At 48.4% G+C, this 23,579-nt stretch overlaps 2 protein-coding genes and 1 long non-coding RNA gene across 5 annotated transcripts in view; 1 reads left to right on the top strand and 2 right to left on the bottom strand.

Moving 5' to 3' along the window:
* Positions 1 to 1,382: 1,382 nt before the first annotated feature.
* On the bottom strand, positions 1,383 to 3,634 carry FRAT2 (FRAT regulator of WNT signaling pathway 2). Its single transcript, XM_023547213.2, has one exon. It carries the CDS (start codon positions 3,470 to 3,472, stop codon positions 2,756 to 2,758), a length of 717 nt encoding a protein of 238 aa, XP_023402981.2. The 5' UTR covers positions 3,473 to 3,634; the 3' UTR covers positions 1,383 to 2,755.
* Positions 3,635 to 4,065: 431 nt separating this feature from the next.
* LOC104845805 (uncharacterized) overlaps positions 4,066 to 23,579 on the top strand; it is a 43,929-nt gene continuing 24,415 nt past the window's right edge. The window contains exons 1-4 of the long non-coding RNA XR_010318090.1: positions 4,066 to 4,147; positions 16,668 to 16,762; positions 18,324 to 19,502; positions 23,045 to 23,543. This is a non-coding gene — a long non-coding RNA (uncharacterized LOC104845805). The remainder of the gene's footprint in view (positions 4,148 to 16,667; positions 16,763 to 18,323; positions 19,503 to 23,044; positions 23,544 to 23,579) is intronic.
* The window catches only part of RRP12 (ribosomal RNA processing 12 homolog), a 30,695-nt gene continuing 27,031 nt past the window's right edge, over positions 19,916 to 23,579 (bottom strand). Inside the window, exons 31-33 of one of the 3 annotated variants that reach the window (XM_064269494.1) lie at positions 22,672 to 22,739; positions 22,220 to 22,302; positions 19,916 to 20,862 (exon numbers count right to left, since the gene is read on the bottom strand). In XM_064269494.1, the coding sequence (XP_064125564.1) occupies positions 20,757 to 20,862; positions 22,220 to 22,302; positions 22,672 to 22,739 (257 nt within the window). In that variant the 3' untranslated portion in view covers positions 19,916 to 20,756. Of the gene's footprint in view, positions 20,863 to 22,219; positions 22,303 to 22,671; positions 22,740 to 22,823; positions 22,994 to 23,579 lie in introns of those variants that run through there. The other 2 variants (XM_003408986.4, XR_010318089.1) reach the window with 2 other exon arrangements.

The raw sequence follows: 23,579 nt of genomic DNA, 5'->3' as shown, positions 1-23,579 counted from the left end.
GCTGAGAGAAGCAGGAGATCCTAGAGGCAAACAGCTGGATTCAAATCTCAGCTCCCCCCACTTAAGACAGTGACTTGAGGCAAATCACTTAACCTCCTGGGCCTCAGTGTTCTCACCTATAATATGGAGATACTAGTGCCTATCTCATAGCACATAGAACTATGCTATAATGATGAAACACACCCAGAATGGTAAGTTATGGCTCTTTCAAGTGCACAGTAATGCCACCATCCAGATGATGAAAGCAGAGACTCTCTGGAAGGTGTGTGAGGGTATCCTTCTGGAAGTTCAGGAAGAGGCTGGGGATAGCTGTGTTCATGGTGGAAGAGAAGAGTGGACGAGAAGAGAGAGTGAATGGGCCACATTTAAGAGACAGATATGGGCCCTGAAGGAGGAAAGGGCAGAGATGATACCAAGAATTCACAGCCAGCATTTTTTGAGTACGTAAAGTGTCCCAGACACCTCAAGTTCTCATTTAACTCTCCCGACCACCTCTTTAAGTACTGTAGTTTTATAAACGAGTAAAGGGAGACCCAATCACTACATTAAGTATTATGGTTTTACAAATGAGAAAAGAAAGAAGCTCAAAACAGTGACTTGCCCGCTATGACACAGCTGGTGGACAGCAGAGCTGAGTCCCATCCTGAGTCGCTGAGCACTAACCTTTCTCCTGCAGCCCTAGCAAGGGAGTGGGCTGGGGCAGGGGGTAGGCAGACAGTGAAGGAAGAGGTGCTGAGCAGAAGTAGGTTCTTCAAGGGGGGCTTAGTTAGCAGTGCCGGGCTGTACCAAGAAGTTTCCTTGAAGAGGACAAGGGAACAGTAGGAAGGGGTTGAGTAAAGGTTCTATGTCTGGGGAAAATGGGGCTAAAGGAAGGATAAGGAGCAGGATGGCTTCCGTTAACCTAAGCGCTGCCTTCTGAAACTATCAAATGACTCACTGCAACACCATTTTCCTTTCTCTAGGCCATGGTCTGGGTCAGTCTAGAAGGATAAAACAGGCTAGCTTTGCTTGTGCCCTCCCCACTCTTAACAGAAAAATCCAGATAAAAAACTCAATTCCGTCCACCTCCCTCCAGACACAAGTTACTTGGTCTTTTTGCCCTCCAGCCCAAGAAAGCATTTCTGGAATATGTTATTTTTCCCTAAAGGAAGCAAAGTTCACTTAGCGGCTTTTAAAAAACAGGACTTAATTTTTTGATCCCGTGGACTGTCAACCCAGAAGCCCTCAAGTGCTGCATCTGTGCTAGTATTCTGTGCTCTGCAGAGTTGGCTCCAACAATTTGCTGAGGACCCCCTCCCCCCGTCTTCCAAAGCACACTCTTCTTAAGGGTATCCCATATGTGCTTTTCTTTCCCCCACTTTCCACCAAAAAGCCAAACCATGTTCCAAAACAGAAAAACGAATTTATTCGCAGACATTTTAATTAAGAAATCCTATAAATCAGGACCACCACAATTTCAGACACTCCGCTGCGAAGTGTTCATCAACAGCTACATCTGAAGGATGATCAAGCCATTGAATCTTTTTAAAAAAATTGGTTTAGCTACCTTAAAGTTTGGGGGTGGCACCTTTCTAAAGCGCCCTCAAGTTTCACAACGGTAAAGCCAGCGGTTTCTCCTCTTGGAGAGTCACATTTTAAAAACGGTTTCAGTCACTCACAAAGAAGAGCTGGCACGGCTGAAGGAAACTGTGCCCAGTGAAGAACCACGGAGGCTCAGGCCCACGGCTCCACAGAGGGTCGAAGCAGAGCAGAAAGTGTCCAGGGTCTCTCATCCACCCTGTACAGACACCAGAAAGGGTGGAATAAGAAAGGCGGGCAAGCAGGACAGGAGAGCAACTCAAAAGAGTGTTTATGACTGCTTTTGAGAAAGCTCTGGCATGGCCAAGAGTGGCCTCCCAGGAGGAGGAGTTCTGGAAAGAAGAAAGGACAGAAAAAATAACTCTCCCCACACCCATCCCTCTCTCCATGCCTGTGTCCTCGGGAGACTCCAAGCGGTAGCATAGACAGGGCTCTTGGAGCAAAAGAAAGAGAACACACCCGGGTGAGTTAGCTCTCTCAGGAACCTCACAGCCTTCCACTTACACCAAACTGTGACCTTGGTTTGCTGGCAAGGTCAAGTCATTTAAAAGTCCGCATTCAACTCCAATTCTCTCCACCTTCAAAAGTCTCCACCTCCCTCCCGCTCCAACCTCGACCAGCCACCAATTAGGTGGGAGAAAGGGGGTGATACCAATCCACCCATCACCAAGTTTTTATATTCTTCCCCCCAGAATATCTTTGCACAGCAATTGTAGCACCATTTTCACTAAGCTCCTCCACCGGAAAATACAGAGAAAACGTATGTGTGTCATTAGTTTTCAAGTATCGTTATAAAGCCCTCACGATTCCCGCCCCTCGGAGTCCTATCTTTATACAATCCAAGCGTGCGACGCCAAGGGCTAAATCAGGTACAAGAGGATGCTAGTAGCTGCCACAGTTCTCCCAGTTAATCCCAGGTCCTTGGCTCTGGGATGGCTGGGGAAATTTTCAGGCGGCACAGGCGTGCCCTGGCCCCTGAATTTCTCCACTCTTAAGTTTTCTCCGACAGCCTCGAGGGAGCCAGTAAGGTTGGTTTGAAGGTCTCTCCCCACGAGCCTCCCCGCTGCCTAGGCGGTCGCTCCCAGAACAGCAGCGGCGGCTTCATTCATGACTGGTGGGGGCAGGACGCCGTCGGGTCTGCGCAGCGGCCTCGGATTCCTCCTCCAGGGGGGTCCGGTCAGTGTAGGGCGCCCGAGGGCTGCAGTGGGAAGGGATCCGGTCCGCTGAGGCCACCCCCGGGCCCTGGGGCGCCCGCCGGGCCCGTGGCTGCCACAGCGGCGGCCGCAGCAACGGCTCGCTGGAGCCTCCGCACCGCCTCTTTGATGAGGTTCCCCGAGAGCACAAGCTGCTGCAGGAGCCGGTCATCGTGAGAGCCGTCGTTACCGGCGCGTGTCCCGGCCTGGGGCCAGCGTCGCTGCTGCAGGCGGTTGGCGGTGGCGGCGCCCCGGAGCCATCCTCGCCGGCAAGGCCCGGGCAGCGCGCTGGGGCCGGCGGTGAGCTCCGCCACGCAGTAAGGCGCAGCCCGGCCCCGCACGCGGCCGCGATCCCCAAGGGTGCAGCGCAGGGCTCCTGGGCCCGCGGCCTCCGCCGACGCGGGCGCGGGCGACAGAAGCAGCGGCAGGGCCGGGGGCCGGGCTTTGTCCGCCGGCACCTCAGCCGGCGGCCGCGGGGGCTGCAGCGGCGGCGCCGGGGGCGCACACGGGGAGGCCGGGCTGTCCTGTGCAGCGTCCAGTTGCAGCGCCTCGCCGATCTGGGCCACTAGCCGGTCCACCTCGCCCGACCCGCCCAGCGTCACCGACTGCTCCAGCAGGAGGAAGCTATCCTCCTCCTCTTCCTCTTCCTCCCCCTCCGCTTCCTCGCCGGCTTCCTCTTCCTCCTCCCTCCGGCACGGCATGGCCCCCCGCCCGGGCGCTCGAAGCTCTACGGGCGTCGCTGGCGGCTCGGCTCCCCTCCGGGCTCAGTGGGCCGCAGCAGAGCCAGCCGCGATCCTGCGGCAGAAGCCGGGGCCGAGGCCGACGCAGAAGCCGGGCCCGCCGGGCGGTCGCCGTTCGCCCGTGGCCGCCGCCGGAGCCGGAATCCTACCGGCTCGGGTTGATTTGTAAACAATGGGTGACGTAGGGCCGGGCCGTACCACCACTCGGAGGCGGGGAGGGGCGCTCGAGGCGGCGCCGGGGCGCGGGGCGTCCAGGGCGGCGCAGGGTAGCGGCCGGAGCCTTCTCGTCTCTGGCCTGGGAACCTGCTTAGGAGGGGATCCCGACCGCAGGGAGAGCGTTCGTTCTCCTCGCCCCGATGAGCAGCAGAGGAAAGCGGAGACTCTGAGGCGGCCTGGGTTGGTTTCTCCCACTCACTGACACCGCCACCCGCACGCCAAGCTCCTCCTCCTCCGACGTTTCTGCCTCCCCACGTGTCAGCCCCGCTTGGGCTCGCCCTGCTTCCCCCCGCGCGCGGTCAGGCACCGGCCGGTGCGGGGGCGAGGCGGGCCCCGTGGAGGGTACGGTTTCGGGGAGGTGGGCGGGAGGGGAGGACGGCTCTGTGGATGGTGCGGAACTTGGCGGCCGATCGACCTGAGGTAGGGGTCCTAAGCCGTCCCCCTCCGCCCCATCCTCCAGTCTCCGGGGGTGTCGCGAGTAAGGGACGCACAGCCTGACTCAAGAAGAGTTGACTTTGTTCATTTCAAGAAAAAAAAAGGGGGTGGGGCGGGGGAGGATTCATATAGACATATAGGACGATGGAAAAATCTCCTGATCATGACTCGAACATGGCTCATATTTTTAAAAATGTTTCCTGGTTTTTCTATAAAAGCGTACTATACAAACAGCCACATTTCACAATTTTATGTACATTTTCACTTCGCATTGCATCATAAGCGTTTTTCGTGTTATTGCATGCACTTTGAAAACATTTAATGATTGCATAAGTTTCCATCAAGTGGCTGTACCATAAATTATTAAACAGCTTCTTTAACGTTCGCTGTTTGCCTGATAAGGAGCCCTGGTGATGCAGTGATTAAAGCGCTCAGCAGCTAACCGAAGGGTCGGAGGTTGGAACCTACCAGCCAGCGGCTCTGCGGGAGAAGGATGTGACAGTCTGCTTCCAAAGATTTGCAGCCTTGGAAACCCTATGGTGCAGTTCTGCTCTGCCCTATAGGGTGGCTATGAGCCGGAACCGACAGGACAGTAATGGGTTTAGGTTGGGGTTTGCCTGAAGTCACCATTGTAAATAAGCGTGTGACTAATATTTCTGTGTGTAAAACTTTTTCCATATCAATGAGTCTTTCTTTAAAACATATTTCCAGAAGTGGCGTTTTAGGTCAAAGGATATGGATATTTTAAGGTTTCTGATGAATGTACCAAATTGCTTTCCAAAAGAGTTGAGTAAATTTACCCTCCCATCATTATTCATTGCACCTTAAGTAGTAGTTGGATATTATTATTTAAGATTTTTTTTTTACTGGTTTAATAGATGAAATTGATTTCCCCTTTCAGTTTTCATATCTTTGATTCTAGTTAGAGCAGTTTTCTAAATGTTTGTTCACCAACAGTACTTCCTTTTTTTGTTAACTTGTCATTTCCCTACCAAGTTTTCCTGAGTTTTTCTTATGTGTTTGCCTGACCCCTCTGCATACCAGAGGTTAACTCTTTTCTTTCACATTTTGCTGCAAACATTTCTTCAGGTTTTTCGTTTGCCCTGTACAGTTTTTTTTTTTTTTAATTGTGCTTTAGGTGAAAGTTTACAGCTCAAGTTAATATTTCCTTCAAAAATTTATACACATCTTGTTATGTGACACTAGTTGCAATCCCTATAATGTTAAATTTAGACTCGCCTTGCCTCCAGAAAGTTATTAAATATTCTGCTCTATTTTCCTTAGATTTTTCTAATGCCCTGATTCTTTCAAATTCATCCGGGGTTAATTTTGGTCTTTGGTGCAAGGAAATGATATGAAATAATTTTTTTTCCCAGAGAGCTTGCCAGCCAGAGCTGCATTTCATCAGTACAAAGGTGTGGGATAGTATAAACACAAACTCTGTCCTAGTAAGTTCCTAGTTGCCCATTAAGCTAATGGTTGTGAGGACTAGGTGGGGCTGGGAATATTTTGATCTGGCTGTTGTGCAGAGTAAAAATTAAGAACCCTGAACAGGTTGTACAAAGACCTAGATTCTAGCCTTGTTCCTGCCACATCCTGGGTGTGCGGCTGCTGGCAAATCAGCTTGCAAGTGTTTTCAGTTGTAAAATGGAAAAAATAATCCCTGCCCTGCCTTCTGAGGATTGTTTTCCGGGATCAAATGAGATAATGGGAACGGGCTTTGTCAGGCATTACACAAATGTAATGTGGGATTGGGTCCAGTGGTTTACTCACAGAGGCCTGGCTCACTTCCAGCGATTCCCCAGGGAAACAGATAATGTATGAAGGATAAAGGTTGCCCCTTGTAGCCCACTAACTAAAACATACCCTGAAGGCATTACTTCCTTGGACTTGCCTGGTCCCCTGAATTCTACCCCATGTCTACCTTTACCTGGGATCATTTAGGGCCCCCCTGAAGTCAGCCCAGAGGCTCCCAAGTCCCAAGGTGTGTCGCCACAACTAGTTTTGCAGGTTTTGGTGACTGATTCTTTCCCAGCAAGCAGCCTCCCTCCTCCATCTCCTTGGAGAGCTCCTTCCACACTTTTCTGATGAGGGTAGGAAGCCGTTCCCCCAGAGAGACGGGTTCTCATTTTCATTCTCATGGTACTTACTGGAGAATTTCAAGGGGGATGAAAATATGGGAAGGGTTTATGGGTTTCAGTAGAGTTCTAATAGTAATTTCCCCCTCTCTGTGAGATGATGCCTGCCTGTAAGCAGAGAAAAGCAAGTTGTATGCTCCTTTGACTTTAAACCGTAATGGGGCTGGTGTAGCTATTCTCTCTAACCAGCATCCCTGGAAGTGGTTTTTGTCTTCCTGTCAGGGTAATTCCAATGGTTTTCTAAGTACTATAGGAAATGGAGTTTTGAGATGGCTTTCTTTTCAAAATCTTACCCTTTGTAATGTTATCAACGGCACTGGGTGGGTAATGTTGCTTTTGTGTGAAGATTGCAATGTAAATATGCTGGGACTTCTCTGATATTATTCTCTTCATTATGGAGATGGATTTATCACAGCAGATCAGCTCTTTTCTGGGGACACTTCTCTGGAGAGCTCGGGGAAGGTAGTGCTGTGCTGGACCTGTGGGAGGTGGAGAAATGCCCTGGATTAGGATTCAAATTCAAGATGCTAGAGAGGCTCAGGTGCAATTAAAAGTAATGAGAGGGTATCAGAGAGGGAAGCAATGCGAGCCGTTTGCCTGGCACGCTGGCTGCCTGCCTAGCTGCCTGGAAAGAGCCGTTCAACGGAGCGGATTCAGAATCGCCCGTGAAAGAACAGAGTTCCAGGGTTTTCGGCATTAGTTCAGACTGCCTGAAAATATACCCCAAGGGGTTTGCTTTCCACATGGACCTTGCCTAGAGACATGAGTCCCTGGGTGGTACAAATGGTTGAGCACTTGGCTACTGACTGAAAGATTGGCGGTTTGAATCAAGCCAGAGTTGCCTAAGAAGAAAGGCCTGGAGTTCCACTTTTGAAAGATCATAGCCATTGAGAACCCTATGGAGCACAGTTCGGCTCTGATACTCATGGGGTCTGCATAAGTCGGAATCGATTCCACGGCAACCAGTTAGTTAGCACTTAGAGACAAGAGCTATGGTGAAGAGGGATGGACACTGGGTTAGGAATCCCATGTGGGCCGGGTTACTTCATCCTTCTGTGCCTCAGGTTTCTCATCTGACAAATGGGGAGATGACCTTTCTTTATAAAATTGTTGTATTATTTGGGAATATGTATGGAAAGGCCCATCACATGAACCCTGAGGACAGTGTTAGAGTTAGGTTCCGGGGAGCAGGAGTAGTCTTTAGTGATGTGCAGACTCAATGAAGGGTAAATTTGCTGCTTTGGTATCTAGTATTTAATTGTTTTTTCTTTCTTTGTTTGCCGAAAGGAGGTAATCGAGTCTTCGCCATGCTTCCAATGCAGACTGATCTTTTTCAGTTTCGAAGTCATGTTGAAAACAACACATTGAAAATGTCAGCTCACCTAATTGCCTCACTCATAACAGGGTTTTCCTGGCCATGGTGAACTGGGTCGTTGTCATTCCTCAGCATACAACGAATGCTTATCCAGAGGCAGCGAATGCTTATCCAGAGGCAGCGGGGACCATTGGCCTGATGAAGCTCCTCAGTAATCCTTCCCGTTCCAAAGCCCTTCTGTTCTGGTCACCCGTCTCCCTCCTTTTTGCTAAAGATATAACACACAAAGATATAGGTTGGGGAAATTGATAAAATATAAAAGGGATTTTTTTTTTTTTTGCTTGTTTAAGGAAGTTACTGTCTAACCTGTTGTCGTTGAGTCAATTCCAACTCATAGCAACCCTATAGGACAGAGTAGAACTGCCCATAGGGTTTCCAAGGAGCAGCTGGTGGATTTTAACAGCTGACCTTTTGGTGAGCAGCTGATCTTGTAACCACTGTGCCACCAGGGCTCCAGTCACCATCTCGGTGGTGGATATTGTTGTTAGGTGCCGTTGAGTCGATTTTTGACTCATGTTAACCCCATATGGCAGAATAGAACTGGCCCATAGGGTTTCCTAGGCTGTTTTTTAATCTTTATGGGAGCAGATCACCAGGTCTTTCTCCTGAGGAGCCATTACGTAGGTTCAAACCACAAACCTTTCAGTTAGCAGCCGAGTGCTTAGCTGTTGTGCCACCAGGACTCCTTACAACCATGATTAAAATTTGCCTTGGACAAAACTATAGGTTGAGCTAACAAATGAGTGGTTTCCAGGGGCTGGGAGCAGAGGAGGGTATGACTACAAAGGGGAGCACAAAGGAGTTCAGGGGGATGATGGAACTGTTCAGAATCCGGATTGTGGTCATGGTTATATAAGTCTATACAGGTCTTAAAACTCAGAACCCTACTACACTAAAACCACAAACCATACTGAACTATAAACACACAATATTTTTATTGTGGTGGTTACACGGGTGTATACAATTGTCAAAACTCAACTAATACTTAAAATGAGTTAGTTTAACTATATGTAAATTATACCTTGATAAAGTTGATTTAAATTTGCCATGAAGGACCAAGGCAATGTATGCCTCCTGGATTCTCTATAAGTCAAATGATGTGGGGAAGTAAGAGAGACAAGCAAGTGGGCTGCTGGCCGCATGCCCAGACCAGGCCTTCCAGGGAGGGAGAGGTCCTGGCAGGGTCACCACAGCCTGGGGCTCAGCTTGAGAGGCCGTAACTCCATCCATTCTGTCATCCAACACACTGACGGGTGCCTACACAGACCTAGGCACTGTGCCAGGTTCTGGGGCACAGCAATCAACAGTGGAGCCAGGCCTCACAAAGCTTAACAGTCTATGTAGGTGCCCAACACCTAATCACTGGAACCTGTGAATATGATCATTTACATGATAAAAGGGATTTTGCTGATAGGATTAAATTCAGGATTTTGAGATGGGGAGATTATCCTGGATTATCTGAGAGGGCCCAGTGTAATCACAAGGGTCCTTACTAGAGGAAGGCAGGAGGGTCAGTGTCAGAAAAGGAGATATGGTGACAGAAGCAGAGATTGGAGTGATGTCATTGCTGGCTTTGAAAGGTGAGGAAAGGGCCACAAATCAAGGAATGTGGGCAGCCTCTGGAAGCTGGGAAAGGCAAGGAAACAGATTCTTCCCTAGAGCCTCCGGAAGGGAATGCAGTTCTGGGGACGTACGTGGTTTTAACCCAGTGAGACCCACTTTGGACTTCTGACCTCTAGAACTAAAATAAATTTGTGTTCTTTTAAGCCACTAAGTTTGTGGTCATTTGTAACAGCAGCAACAGCAAACCAATAAACAGTCTTCTGCAGAAAAATGCGTAAACAAACAACTGTTGTACCCTATCCTAGATAGGTGGAACCAGTCACTGGAGAAAGACAGCAAGCGTAGTAGAGATCAGAGAAAAAGAAGACGACCCTCTGTGAGATAGATTGACAGTGGCTGCAACAATGGGCTCAAACATAGCAGTGATGGTGCAGGACGGGGCAATATTTCTTTCTGTTGTACATGAGGTTGCTATGAGTCGAAATTCGAACGGATGGCAATGAGTTTGGGTTTTTGGGGTTTTTTTTTGTACCTTAGGGGTTATAAAGGTTTGGGTACTATGATCATGAAGGTTGTGTGTCACCTTGGCTGGGCCATGATTCTCAGTGGTTTGGCAGTCACGATGTAATTTGCACCTTTTGTATCAGATGTAATCACTTTCATGATGAAATCTAATATAATGTGATCACCTCCATGATGGGATCTGCTGTGAGTAGCCAATCAGCTGAAAGGGGGTTAGTTTCCTTGGGCCTGCATCCAATATGCGTGAACTTTCTGGCAAGGTTTGAGGGCTTTTGCTTGCTCTGAATCCTGCAGCTGGCTCCTGTTCTGACCTCCAGTTCTTGGGGCTTGAGCTCGCAGCTTTCCTGCCGATCTTGGGATTTGTTAACCTCCACAGCCTGTGAGCCAGAGACCTGTTGTCTGATCTGTCTATCTGGGGTTCACCAGCCCCTGCAGCTGTGTTGAGTCATGAGAAGCCTCCAGCCTGACCCACGGACTTAGGACTTTACCAGCCTCTACAGCCACATGAGCCATTTCCTTGGTATAAATCTCTCTGTATATATGTGTGTGTGTGTAGATAGATGTTTCACTGAGTTTTTTTTTAATTGTGCTCTATGCGAAAGTTTACAAATCAAGTCAGTCTCATATAAAAGTTTATATACACCTTGCTATATACTCCTAGTTGCCCTCCCCCAATGAGGCAGTATACACCTTCTCTCCACCCTATATTTCTGTGTCCATTCAGCCAGCGTCTGTCCCCCTCTGCCTTCTCATCTCCCCTCCAGACAGAAGCTGCCCACATAGTCTCATGTGTCTACTTGATCCAAGAAGCTCACTCCTCACCAGTATCATTTTCTATCTTATAGTCCACTCCAATCCCTGTCTGAAGAGTTGGCTTTGGGAATGGTTCCTGTCTTGGACTAAGAGAAGGTCTGAGGACCATGACCTCTGAGGTCCATCTAGTCTCAGTCAAACCATTAAGTCTGATCTTTTTACAAGAATTTGAGGTCTGCATCCCACTGCTCTCCTGCTTCTTCAGGGTTTCTCTGTTGTGTTCCCTGTCAGGGCAGTCATCGGCTGTAGCCAGGCACCATCTAGTTCTTCTGTTCTCAGGCTGATGTCGTCTCTGATTTATGTGGCCCTTTCTGTCTCTTGGGCTCGTAATTACCTTGTGTCTTTGGTGTTCTTCGTTTTCCTTTGCTCCAGGTGGGTTGAGACCAATTGATGCACCTAGATGGCCACTTGCTAGCGTTTAAGACCTCAGACGCCACTCTCCAAAGTGGGATGCAGAATGTTTTCTTAATAGATTTTATTGTGCCAGTTGACCCAGATGTCCCCTGAAACCATGGTCCCCAAACCCCCACCCCTGCTATGCTGGCCTTCGAAGCATTCGGTTTATTCAGGAAACTTCTTTGCTTTTGGTTTAGTCCAGTTGTGCTGACCTCTCCTGTATTGGCTTTACTGGTTTTGCTTCTCTAGAGAACCCAACCTAAGACAGGTACCAAATGTAGCGGTGGTTAAACCAAGAAGAAACAACCCAGTCGCAATGAGTTAGGAAAGGTATTCTGGAGAAAGTGATGCAAGCTGACACCTTAAGGATGGTGTGGCAAAGAGAGTTCAGAAAAATCCATTTCCTCTTCCCTGGGAGCACAGTTAGAATGTATTTGCCAGCCTCCTTTGCAGTTAAATGTATCCAAGTGACTGAGTTCTAGCCAGTAAGATGTGAATAGGAATGATGTGTGCTGACCCATAAAAACCTCCCTCCATAAAAACCTCTCTGATCCTGAATGCCAGGTCTATTCTTCCAAGGCACCTCTGGGTGGACTCCAACCCCTAACATTTTGGTTAGCAACCAACCCCATTAACTGTTTGCACCACCCAGGTGCAATAGATAAACAAAATGTGTCAGTAATGAGAACACCTCACTCAGGAGCTATTTTAATCAGGGCAGGAAGACACCACTGCCACCCTTTCATCAACTTCCCGAGTCCCAAGTACCACTTCTTAACCCAGGCATTCTGAATATACACTTCTAGAAACCTATTAGCCTTGATTTGGGGTTCCATCTTTCTCTCTTCCTCTATGATGCTTTCATGTTTTCTTTTCTAGCAGGCTTACTGTATGTTTGGCTTTTATTACATAAATCTCTGGATATAGATGGACTGTACATTCAAATAAATAAAAACGGGTATATCCTAAAAAGAACAAACCTACCTACCTTGCAAGGTTCAATTAGATAAAAATTCAGATAATAATACCTCACATTTATCTGTGTTTCTTACCTGCTGTGTACTGAACCCTGGTGGTGCAGTGGTTAAAGTGATCAGCCGCTAACTAGAAAGACAGCAGTTGGAACCTACCAGCTGCTCCATGGGAGAAAGATGTGGCAATCTGCTTTTGTAAAGATTATAGCCTTGGGAACCCTATGGGGCACTTCTGTTCTGTCCTGTAGGGTCAGTATGAGTTAGAATTGACTCCACAGCAACAGGTTTGGGTTTTTTTTTGTTTTTTTCTGGTATGTACTGAGCTTTGTGCTTTACATATATGTTCACTTTATCCTCACAACAAATGTATGAGTTAGGTATTTTTATCTCTGAGGAGATTATCTCAGAGGAAATGGAGTCATAGAGAAATAATCTGCCCAAGTCACACAGCTAGCAAGTGGGGCTCTGGACTTAGGGTGATCTGCCATCCCACTTTGCCTGGGACTCTCCTGGTTTTAGTGCTGAACGTCTTGTGTCCTGGGAAATCCCAGTCCCAGGCAAATGGGGATGGTCACCCTAACTCGGTGGTTCTCAGCCAGGAGCAGTTTTGCCCCTTAGGGGACATTTGGCAACAGTAGCTATTATAATAACGGTAATTATTTTTATTACTATTACTACCACTAATAATTTTCCAACTTCTCACACTCCCTCCCCTTACCCCCACGGTATCCCTAAGAAAGTATTCTTTGTTCTGTCAAATCACTTCCCGTGTTTGCCGAAGAAGGAAAGGAGTTGTTTAGGGAGTACCCAGGATGAAGGGCACCAACGTTTTACTTCTTTTTTAAATTGTAGTAAAAGATACATAACAAAATTTAACCGTTTAAACCATTTTAAAGTATACGACTCAGTGGTATTAAGTGCATTTGCAATGTTGTTCAGCCATCACCACTGTCTATTTCCAGAACTTTTTCATCATCCCAAACAGAAACTCTGTACCCATTAAGCAATAGCTTCCCCCTCCCCCCACCCCAGCCCGTGGTAACCTCTACTGTACTGCCTGTCTCTGAATCTGCCTATTCCAAATATTTCATATGAGTGGGATCGTAACAGTATTTGTCCTTTTGTGTCTGGCTTCTTTCACTTAGCATAAGGTTTTCAAGTTTTATCCATGTTGTAACATACGTCAGAACTTTATTCCTTCCCATGGCTGAACAGTATTCCATTGTATGTATGTACCACATTTTGTTTATCCATTCGTCCACTGATGGACACTTGGATTGTTTTCACCTTTTGTCTATTGTGAGTAATGCTGCTATGAATGTTGGTATACAAGTTTGTTTGAGTCTTAGGGTTTTCTTGGCTGTAATCTTTATGGAAGCAAATCGCCAGGCCTTTCTCCCACAGGGCTGCTGGGTAGGTTCAAACTGCCAGCCATTCAGTTAGTAGCCAAGTGTGTAACCATTGCACCACCAGGGTTCCTTATAAAGCTACTAACATGCTAAAATGACTCATTTCGTTTGTCCCTATCCCCCATGAAGACTGGGGTTCTGTTTTCTTTGTTCACTGTTGTATCCCCAAATCAGATCAGGTCAGTCCCCTATGCCCTCCTTCCCACCCCCTCCCATTTGAGTTAGGATAATTTAAGTAGCACCCTTGCCTCCTCAGCTTCTTCTGCGCTTGGCTGACCCACTGTCCTCCTTGCTCCCCTGGTTGGGCAGACAGCCTCAAGTCAGTTCTTTGAAGTCGTCAAACTGTCTTCGGCTACAGGGCCTCTGCATGTGCTATTCCCTAGTCTAGAACCTTCTTTCTCCCACTCTTGCCTATGGCAGCATGACCCAAAAGTGGCTTCAAGGAGCTTTAGCAGCACCCCCCGCCCCCTGCCCCAGAAACATACAATCTAAGTAAAAACAGTGAGTCTGCTCTGCAAACAGCTTTAAGACAAGTCTAGCACACCAAGCACACCTTCCAGCCGGATTGCTGCCCTCAACGCCTAGGTATCTAGACATTTTGGAGCCTTGGTTATTTACCTCCCTAAGGCCTTCTCACCCTTCAGGACTCAGCCAAGTGTCACTGACTCCGAGAGGCATCCCCCAATGGTCCCTTCCTCCAAATGGGATCCTTTGGTAGCACTTATCATGTATTTTATTTTTATTTATTTATTTAATCTGTTTCCTCCTCCTAAGCTTCCTGAAGCCAAGGATCCTGTTTGTTTTGCTCACTAAGATATCCTGAATGCCTCACGAAATGTTATTTTGGAAGGAAGTTCTTCATTTAGAATCAATTCTCAATGAAAGTGTGTGGCGGGGGGGAGGGGGAGAAAGAGAGACCAAGAGAATGAATGAGAATAAGGGATGTGTAAGAAGAAAATGAGGAATCACTGGGTGGTGCAAACAGTTAAGCACTCAAATAGCTAACTATCAACCGAAAGCTTGGCAGTGCACATCCACTCAGAGGGGCCTCGGAAGAAAGGCCTGGTAGTCTGCTTCTGAAAGGTTACGGCCTTGAAAACTCTGTGGAGCAATTCTCCTCTGCATATGAGAGGTTGCCATGAGTCGGAATCAACTTGATGGCAACTGGTTACTGGTTGGTTAAGAAGAAAATGATCAAAAGGAAGAAAGGAAGGACTTGCAGGCCGATTCCATTCCCTCTCCTTGAAAGGGGAAGAAGAAGGAATACCTAGCAGGCAGCCTTGCCCTGCCTTGCCCTTCACTGTCAACAAAGCCAGTCCTGGCACAACTCCCACTGAGTACCAAGAGTGAAGTCACAGAGGTATGAACAGATAGTTGGTTTTAGTTCCCAGTGTCACAGGGCTTTGGGAGCACAGAGCCTGGAAGTTGATGAGCGGGAAGGTGAACAGCTACTGGTGTCCCAACTGCACAGGTTTTGAAATTCACAGCCAAGCCTCTTTGCAACACGCTCTTCTCCCCAGGGCTGCAGTTGCAGCAGCGTGGGCTGGGACCCTGGAGGCCGGGGCTCTACCTTACATGACCTGCTTAACTTTGTGCAAACCACTTATTCTTGCTGCCTTTAGGTTCTCAGCTGTAAAATGAGAATCATGACGACAACCATAATCATAACGTGACTGTTGCAGGAATCAAAGGAGATAGTGGGTGTGAAAGCATCTGGTGAATGGGGGAGCTCTGTGAGAGCCAGAGTTGTAATTACTTCTGCACCTGCACAGGAGATTCCGTCTGGTAGGCGGGGATCCGGTATGTCTGTGCACGTAACAGACGCTAGGCCCTGTGTGAAGTCCTGGGGAGGGGGGCCACGTGGCCCATGTGACTGTCCTCATGTGGGCAGGAAAGAATTTCCTTCAGAATAAATGTTACACGCCAGCTTGGCTAGCTGGTGATTATGTGTGTTTGCTTTAGAGGTGTACCCCACCTACTTGCAAGGAGTTGAGTGAGCTGCTGGAATGATTACAGAAGGCATTTTTAGATAAGCGTTATCACAGTGACCCAATCAATAGCCACAGTGTGTAAGATCTGCTTGGGTAATGTTGTACCTCATCATTTTTGTGAGCATCTTTATGACTGAGGGTTGGTCCCTGGTTATCGGCTGTGTATGTAGTTCAGACTCAGTGGTTTCCCAGTCCGAGATCTAACGCAAAGCAGCAGTTCTGGTCAATGTACCTTTCACGTGCTCGCAGAACCTACGGCTCCTGTGAGGACTATACAGCCTATTCTTGGCATCATTCACAAATCCATCGGCCTGTTGTCAGTGTTTCAGATCCTCTTGGAAATTCTGACTTAAAATTGTTTCAGCTCTTGAATTGGTACCTTGGGGGTACAGGGTGACATCCCTGGAGTTTGGGGATCTGGCTGTCCTTTGTAAATTAAACCCTTCAAGTCCACACATGATGGACAGGATTAGTTATCTGTCCAGGCACCGGCGGGAACAGGACGTCTCCCTGGTGAAAGCCGGAAGAGCTGGGTTTGGAAACTCAATCCAGGCATGCCTGCATGTGAAAGAAGCAGGAGCCTAATTAAGTCTCAGAAAAGCTTCTGAACAGCAGGAAAGTGGCTGCAAAGAGTCTAGAAGACACCAGAGAGGAAGGATCTGTCCGGTCTGTGGCACTCGGGGGGAACAGACGGGGACCCAAAAGGCTGCTAGAACAGCCTCAGCTGTCCCCATGGAGATAAAACTGTCCTACCTCAACGACACTATTATGAACATATCACTTCCACTTACTCAGTTTTTATGCATGCGCAGACCTCCGATTTGATATCCTATACGAGGGGATAGTACGTGCGGAATAGTCACCATGAGTTTATCTTGGGCTCCATGGCAGTTATGTTCCTCCTTACAAATTATCATTTTGACTAGGCCTCTTGTGAGTCTGTTTTTCCTCTCTGAACCTGATCAACCCTGATTTAGACTTGTAAAGTTGGTAGCCAGACCCCAGCCCAGAATGGGGCATGTGGGGCTGTGAGCCACCACATCCTCCGTCCTGCCCTCGTGCTTAATCAGTCCTGTTGTTGTTGTTAGCTGTAATCAAGTTGATACTGACTCATAGCAACCCAAAATGACAGAGTAGTTTTTTTTTCTTGGCGATAATCTTTACAGGAGCAGATCGCCAGGCCTTTCTCCTGTAGAGCTGCTTGGTGGGTTCAAACCACCAACCTTTTGCTTAGCAGCTGAGGGCTTAAAGGTTGCACCACCAGGGCTCCATTAATGACTCATATTTACTGATTATTGATTACAGCCTCAAAATCCTGCCCTAGGCATTTCCACTACCTGTCGAGAGGACTTGGTGTGGGAGGAGAGAACATGCCTCTGCCGCCCTGGCCCTGGCTGACTCCACCAGCCTAACAGCTTGGTAAGTGTGTCTAATGCCCGCAGCTACATTAAGCATAATTTCAGCAAACGGTGAGCCAGCTTACATTGCCTCAAATCAGGGTTATTTTCTGGGGCCCAGTCATCTATCCATGATAATGTATATCAAAAATAGAACAAAGAGTAGTCATCATGTCATTTTCTAAATATTGCTTGGCACCCAATCTGGCATCCAGTGATGACATTAAATTCCTGTGTACAGCAAGAAGCAACATACTGATGGACTCAAACAGCCTTTGTAAATAAACCGCTACGTTTGCCAGGCAGATGTTTATACCAGTTCATCGAATATGTTTATGAAGCATTTATATTGGGGGGATAAAAGCTGTGTGTTATAGTCAAGTGAAAATTTAGACTATAAAGTTGTATTAAAAAACTTAATTTTTTTATTAAAAAAAAAAAAAAAGGCCCCTCTAGCTGCTAACCAAAAACTTGGCTGTTTGAACCCACCAGCCGCTCAGTGGGAGAAAAGACCTGGCGATATCCTATAAAGATATCAACCTAGGATAGGAAACACTGTGGGGCAGTGTTCCTCTGTCCTGTAGGATCGCTATGAGTCAGAATTGATGCAACAGCACACAACATCAACAGCAACGTAGAAAAAACAGGAATGAAAACTGTGGGCTTAACAGTGAGAACCTAAGTGGAGGAATTCTATTCCTTGCTTTACTTTTCTGTTTTTTTCCAAACGTTCTGAGTCTTTATTACTTTTATGGTGAAATAGAGAATACATTTTAATTTTTAAAGTTACTCTTTGAAGACATAAGCAACCAAGAAAAAGAATGGGGGAAGGACTCCGAGGACTGAAACGGACTTGAACTTCACATTTTCTGACATGTTGCAGACCATACAGAAAAAACATCCTTCCTGGGACTGATCAAACGCAAGTACCGAGGCAGGCTTGCAAATGAGACCCCAGACCCAGAAAGACTGCCACTGCCAGGAATGAAAAGACTGGACAGTCACCACCAACCATGCCACCACCTTCATGAGAAGTTACCTTTGCAGAGAAGGGAAATAGTGAAGGGATTAAAAACAAGCAAACAAAAAAAGCCCCGTTGCCGTCAATTCCAAGGCATAGTGACCCTATAGGACAGAATAGAACTGCCCCATAGGGTTTCCAAGGAGCAGCTGGTGGATTCAAACCGCCCACTTTTTGGTTGGCAGCCAAGTTCTTAACCACTGTGCCATGAGGGCTCCAGTGAAGGGATAGGACTGGCTCAACCTGGCCTATCTGTGTCCAGAAGCATAGTATCGGGAGTCATAATTAGATGGCGTTTGCCAGTCTCCAATGTGAGAAACCACAGAACCGAGTCAATGCTTGACCACTCCCTCAGCTAATGCAATGTTGCTGTCTTGGTGCAGTTAGGTAGGGGATGTCTGTCTCCTGAGAGTGAACATGGACCCCAGGAAAGAAAGTCTGAAAAATCTCCGATTCAGACATTGCCAAAAGCATTATGAAGTTAGAATAGTAAATCAGGATCTTGGTGGAGGTTCTCGACGTTCCTCTTTGCCCTGCAACTGAACAAGTCTTGCCCTGACAGATACTCCCAAGATCCTGGCGGTGTGGTGCTCTTGCCCCTTCGCCACTGTGGAAACAAAAACAGCCTTGACTTGCGTAGCAGACGTTTCAAGCACCTGAAGTTTCTGGGGCAGAAGATTAATTCTTGCCTCTGCATCAAGATAAAATCCATTTGAAGTCTACTTCCAAAAGAACATGGAGCTCGGCACATCATTAATACTAGCTCACCTGCCCATCCCACCTGTGAAAGAAAACAAAGCTCCTCGGAAAACACATTCTAATAAGCGGTTGGCTTCAAACTCTTGTGTTTTGTTTTTAAACATCAGTACTGGTTCATTGGCTAATGCCCAGACCCACTTTTACACAAAGCCTCCTAGGGCATGCAGTTGCATATCCTGAGGAGGGGAATAAGAAAGGGCTGGGATTGGCTTAATTTGACCCACCTCGTGTCCAGAAGCATAATAATGGGCATCATAGTTATACCTCCTTTGCAAATAGCCAGCCACCTCTTTGGACCATCTCTTTTCTGCTCCAGTTCTAGGCTGTGACCAAGGCATGTACACAGCGCCACCTTTGGGTGAAGTGTGGCACTTCTCAGCTTCCTAGCGCAAAATCATAGGGAGAGAATGTCCAAATTTTGGGGGGCAATGAATCCAGTTAAGACCTGAGCCCCCTTAGAGGATGAGTGGAGCAGTATCATGGGACAGGCTGCCAGAAGGTGCCCAGGGGCTCCTGGAAGCTTTATCAGAGCCTAGAGCATTGCATTGCGCAAATCTGCTGCAAAGGACCTCTTCAAAGTGTTGAAGAGCAAAGATGTCACCCTGAAGACTAAGGTGTGCCTGACCCAAGCCATGGTATTTTCAATCACATCATATGCATGTAAAAGCTGGACAACGAATAAGGAAGACCGAAGAAGAATTGACGCCTTTGAATTGTGGTGTTGGCGAAGAATATTGAATATACCGTGGACTGTCAAAGAACGAACGAATCCGTCTTGGAAGTAGTGTGGCCAGAATGCTCCTTAGAGGCAAGGATGGCGAGACTGCGTCTTACATACTTTGGACATGTTGTCAGGAGGGATCGGTCCCTGGAGAAGGACATCATGCTTGGCAGAATACAGGGTCAGCAGAAAAGAGGAAGACCCTCAACGAGGTGGATTGACACAGTGGCTGCATCAATAAACTCAAGCATAACAACAATTGTAAGGATGGAGCAGGACCGGGCAGTGTTTTGTTCTGTTGTGCATAGGGTCGCTATGAGTCGGAACCGACTCGACAGCACCTAACAACAACAACAGAGCATTAAACCAGAGTGGACACTATTGGGGGTTGGGGGAGGGTAGGATCTTATCTCAAATGGGGAGGGTTTGAGATAAGAAAAGCTATCAATCGAGTGTTGGGGGACAAAGCACAGTTCCTCATATGGGACGAGGGGTCCTTGCCTCCTGATGTCTGCTGGGAAAGCACACACAACAGGAAATGGGGGCTGATGGTGCAGCTGCCTCAGGAATGCAGGAGATCTGCACCATTGCCTTCTCAGACCAGACCGAAGAGCAGAGCTGGGCCAGGGAACCACATTTGCAACATAACTTGATCCACTGTCTGGGAAAGAGAATGTGAGGAAATAGGGTGGTGGATGAATCGGCGCTTGGCACGTGGAGGGCTCGGTAGACATAGACACTGTGTTGGATAAATGAAGGAAGCTGCTGGGAGAGGGACTTGTTGCCTAGGGGCAGCCTGGGGCAGTAAGTACACGGCAGCCTCCTCCTCCTATTATGAGTCCCTGGTGCTCAAGGAGTACCTTCTGCTCCTCCTGGCCTGCCAACTGCCATTACCTGAGTGGGAAATTGTAAAGTGGAGGCAGGGAGGCCTTCTGACACAGGTGGGCACTTCTGGGCAAGTTCTAAAGTCCAGCCTGTGTACACGGCATCACTCTACATACACCCTGGGTTGGTTGCTGGGAGGTGGACAGCAAGGAGTCAAGCCACTGGTGCCAATGACTGAATACTGTTATTGTCACTGGAGGGGGTGGGTGATGAAACATTATCCAGGGACAGTGTGGGCTGGTACAGGTTTATTCTGAGTCTGGTTGTAAATCTCACACCCTAGTCCAGAGCTAGCCGACAGTGACGTGTGGCTACAAGCAGTTGGAGAGGGATGAGCTAGGTAATCCTTGGACTGTCCATCTGTTGCACAAGGCTGCTCTGGGCAGGAAGCACAGTGCCCCATTGGGTCCACTCAGAAGTGCTGAGGCCACACACATCTCTAGACTCCAAGGCAGTTCCCACCTGGAGCTAAAAGCCTGGGCACTGATCTGGGAGCCAAGCCCTGTTCCAACAAGTCATTCTGGCTCCATGCTCTGCCAGTCTCAGGCACCTGGAGCTGATGTCAAGGTAGCGTGGGGCTGAAAAGGGGCCTCGGGCTGGAGCACAGGGCAGCCCGGGAGCCCTGGGGCTTTAGGGCCTGCGGCGATCCTTTCTTCGGAGTTTGTGTCCTGCCTGGGACCCCCGCTGGGCAGCTTTCACCAGGCCTTTGAATTGTCCCTGTAGCTTCACCTTCTTCCTGTAGGGACAAGGAATAGAAGGGTCACACCTCATTGAGAACAAGCAGCCCTTCCCATAATGTCAAAGGATGCCTCACCCCAGCGCCAGCAGAGAGTAGGAGGCGGAGGCACTGCCCACCGGGCAGCATGTGGACCAGGCAGCCACGTGGGCAGCCCCAGCTTCCACACAGTTCCTTCCTGATTTCACCGTTCTGCTTCAGGCACAATCCCCCAGGAAACGTCCTCCCTTCCAGTACCTCCCCAAGTGTATGTACAGAGATGGTGAAAGCTCACGCTATCTGCCCATCCTCCCATCTGAAGGTAACTCTTCTTCAGCAAAGCACATCTGTGATTGAGTTTGGAACATCAATTCCTTGTATTTGTGTAATATTAGTTCCAAAGCACTCCAAAATATGCTATCCCACGTGACCCTCACACCTGCCCCCTAAGAGCCCTAGTTATTAATGGCCAAAAGTTGGAAGCAACACTAATTTCCCACTAATAAGGCATTTGTTGTTGGGTGACGTTGAGTCGATTCAAACTCATAGCAACCTCATGTCATAGAGTAAAACTGCCCCATTGTCTTTTTTGGTTATCATCTTTACAGAAGCAGATTTCCAGGTTTATTTCTGGTGGAGCTGCTGGGTGGGTTTGAACTGCCAACCTTGCGGTTAGCAGCCAGGTGCCTAACCATTGCAGAACCAGGGCTCCAATAAGGGAGAATTAGAAAAGCAAATTACACAAAGATGTTAGAAATGATGACTGTGTGGAGCACCCAAAACCAAAAACCAAACCCAGTGCCATCGAGTCGATTCCAACTCATAGCGACCCTACAGGACAGAGTAGAACTGCCCCATGAAGTTTCCAAGGAGCACCTGGCAGATCTGAACTGCCGACCCTTTGGTTAGCAGCTGTAGCACTTAACCACTACGCCACCAGGTTTCTGTGTGGAGTACAGATACTGGGAAATGTTTGTTGTTATCAGGTGCCGTTGAGTCAATTCCAACAGGACAGAGCAGAACTACCCCACGGGGTTTCCTAGTCTGTAATTTCTATCAGAACTGATCGCCAGGTCTTTTCTCCCATGCAGCTGTTGGTGCGTTAGAGCTGCCAACCTTTTGTTAAGCAGCTGAGTGCTCAACTACTGCACCACCAGGGCATCTTGAGAAATGTTTATGAGACACAATACCATGCTAGACACGCGGTTCTTGTCATATGTACACACCAACTATATGTAGGTGCATGTTAAAAAGTAAAAATAGAAAACTGGAAGAGACTTGAGCAACTGAGTTGAGAGTTTAGTGAGAACGAGGCCCTCCCTTCCATGGAGTACTGAGCTCCCTACCGCCAGCCTCTAGCCCCGGCACAAAGGCGTACCTGCGGTTGAGCTTGGTTCTGTTGAGGGGGATGTAGGCATAGGGGTCAAGCCGACCTTTCTTCTTCATGTCACCTTTTGCTTTCTGCTCATCCAGAGAAACAGAGTCAGCTAGGAGTGTGGGGTTCCCCTGCTCCCCTGCCCCCCAGTCTCTCCCAACTTGACAGAGCCATTACCCTTCCCTTCATTCTCTGCCATAGGTGGCACCAAAGAGCCCTGGAAGGCCATTCAACAAAAGCCCCCAACTTCAGGTACCAACTAGAGCTCAGCATGCCCCCTCCCCTTCTCCTTCCTCGGTCTGGCTTCACCCACAAAGGTGCCTCTCGAGGACAGTGACGGGCACAGCTGCCCTTACTCTTTCCCAGATGCTCTGCCTGGGCCGCAGGGCCTCTTCCTTGCCCTCCTAGCATTGTGCAGCACCAGGAGATCCCTCTCCCCCACCTTTAGCTCCTACCTTGGCCTTGTATTCAGCCCCGGGTGTGGCTTTCTTGGCCAGAGGGCGATGGATGCCAGAGCCTCCAGCTAGAGGGAGAACAGAGACCTGAGTCAGGCAGAGCCAGGGCAGCCGCCTCCTGCAACCCTGCGACCTGAAGAAGGGATGCGTACCTTCTCTTCAGAGAGTGGCTGGGAACAAGTGGGGAGAGGCACGAACTTGGCTCTGTCTCCTACCAACCAAGAACAAAGACCTTCCTCGAGGAGGGACTGTCCAGAGATTTGACAATTAGCCCACTGGGCTCCTCAGGTCGACCGAGAATCCTGAGAGACCTATCAGTGACCTGCAGAACATACGTATTCTCCACTAACAAAATACCTCACTCTCTTCACAGCTAAACCTGCTCCATTTGTTCTCAGAGAAAGAACATGGGCTTTGAGGTCACACAGATCCAGGTTCAACTCCCAGCTGTGCCACTTAACAGCCCCAACCTCAACTTTGTGGAGCCTCTTAGCCTCATCTGTAAAATGAGGCACTTTAGAGTTTTTCACAGGCTTTCCTACCCCTTGTGTCATTTGTGCTTCCCACCAACACTGAGAGAGAGAAAAACAGGTATGCATCCCACCATACAAATGTGAAAACTGTGGCTTAGAGAGCAGGGTGCCTGCCCAAGGTCATGGTTAGTCACTTCCAGCGTGGATCCCCACAGATGTGGATGGAATCCTACAGTGCTGACACAGGAGGACTCTCTAAGATGGTGAAGTAGAGGCTCATAGTGTGACCAGGCCAATGTCACACAGCTAAGCAGCAGCTGGGCACATAGTCCTATGCCCAGGCCTCCTGCCTCCTTGTCTGGTACTTCTCCGGGACCACATCACCTCAGAGCAGAGAAGGTGAGCTGGGCCCCGGCGTGTGAGGCCCCAGAAGGA

The sequence above is a fragment of the Loxodonta africana genome, chromosome 16 (assembly GCF_030014295.1).
Source record: "Loxodonta africana isolate mLoxAfr1 chromosome 16, mLoxAfr1.hap2, whole genome shotgun sequence".
NCBI lineage: Eukaryota > Metazoa > Chordata > Mammalia > Proboscidea > Elephantidae > Loxodonta > Loxodonta africana.
The sequence above is the reverse complement of the archived record's forward strand: the minus strand, read 5'-3'. Positions and strand labels throughout refer to the sequence as shown.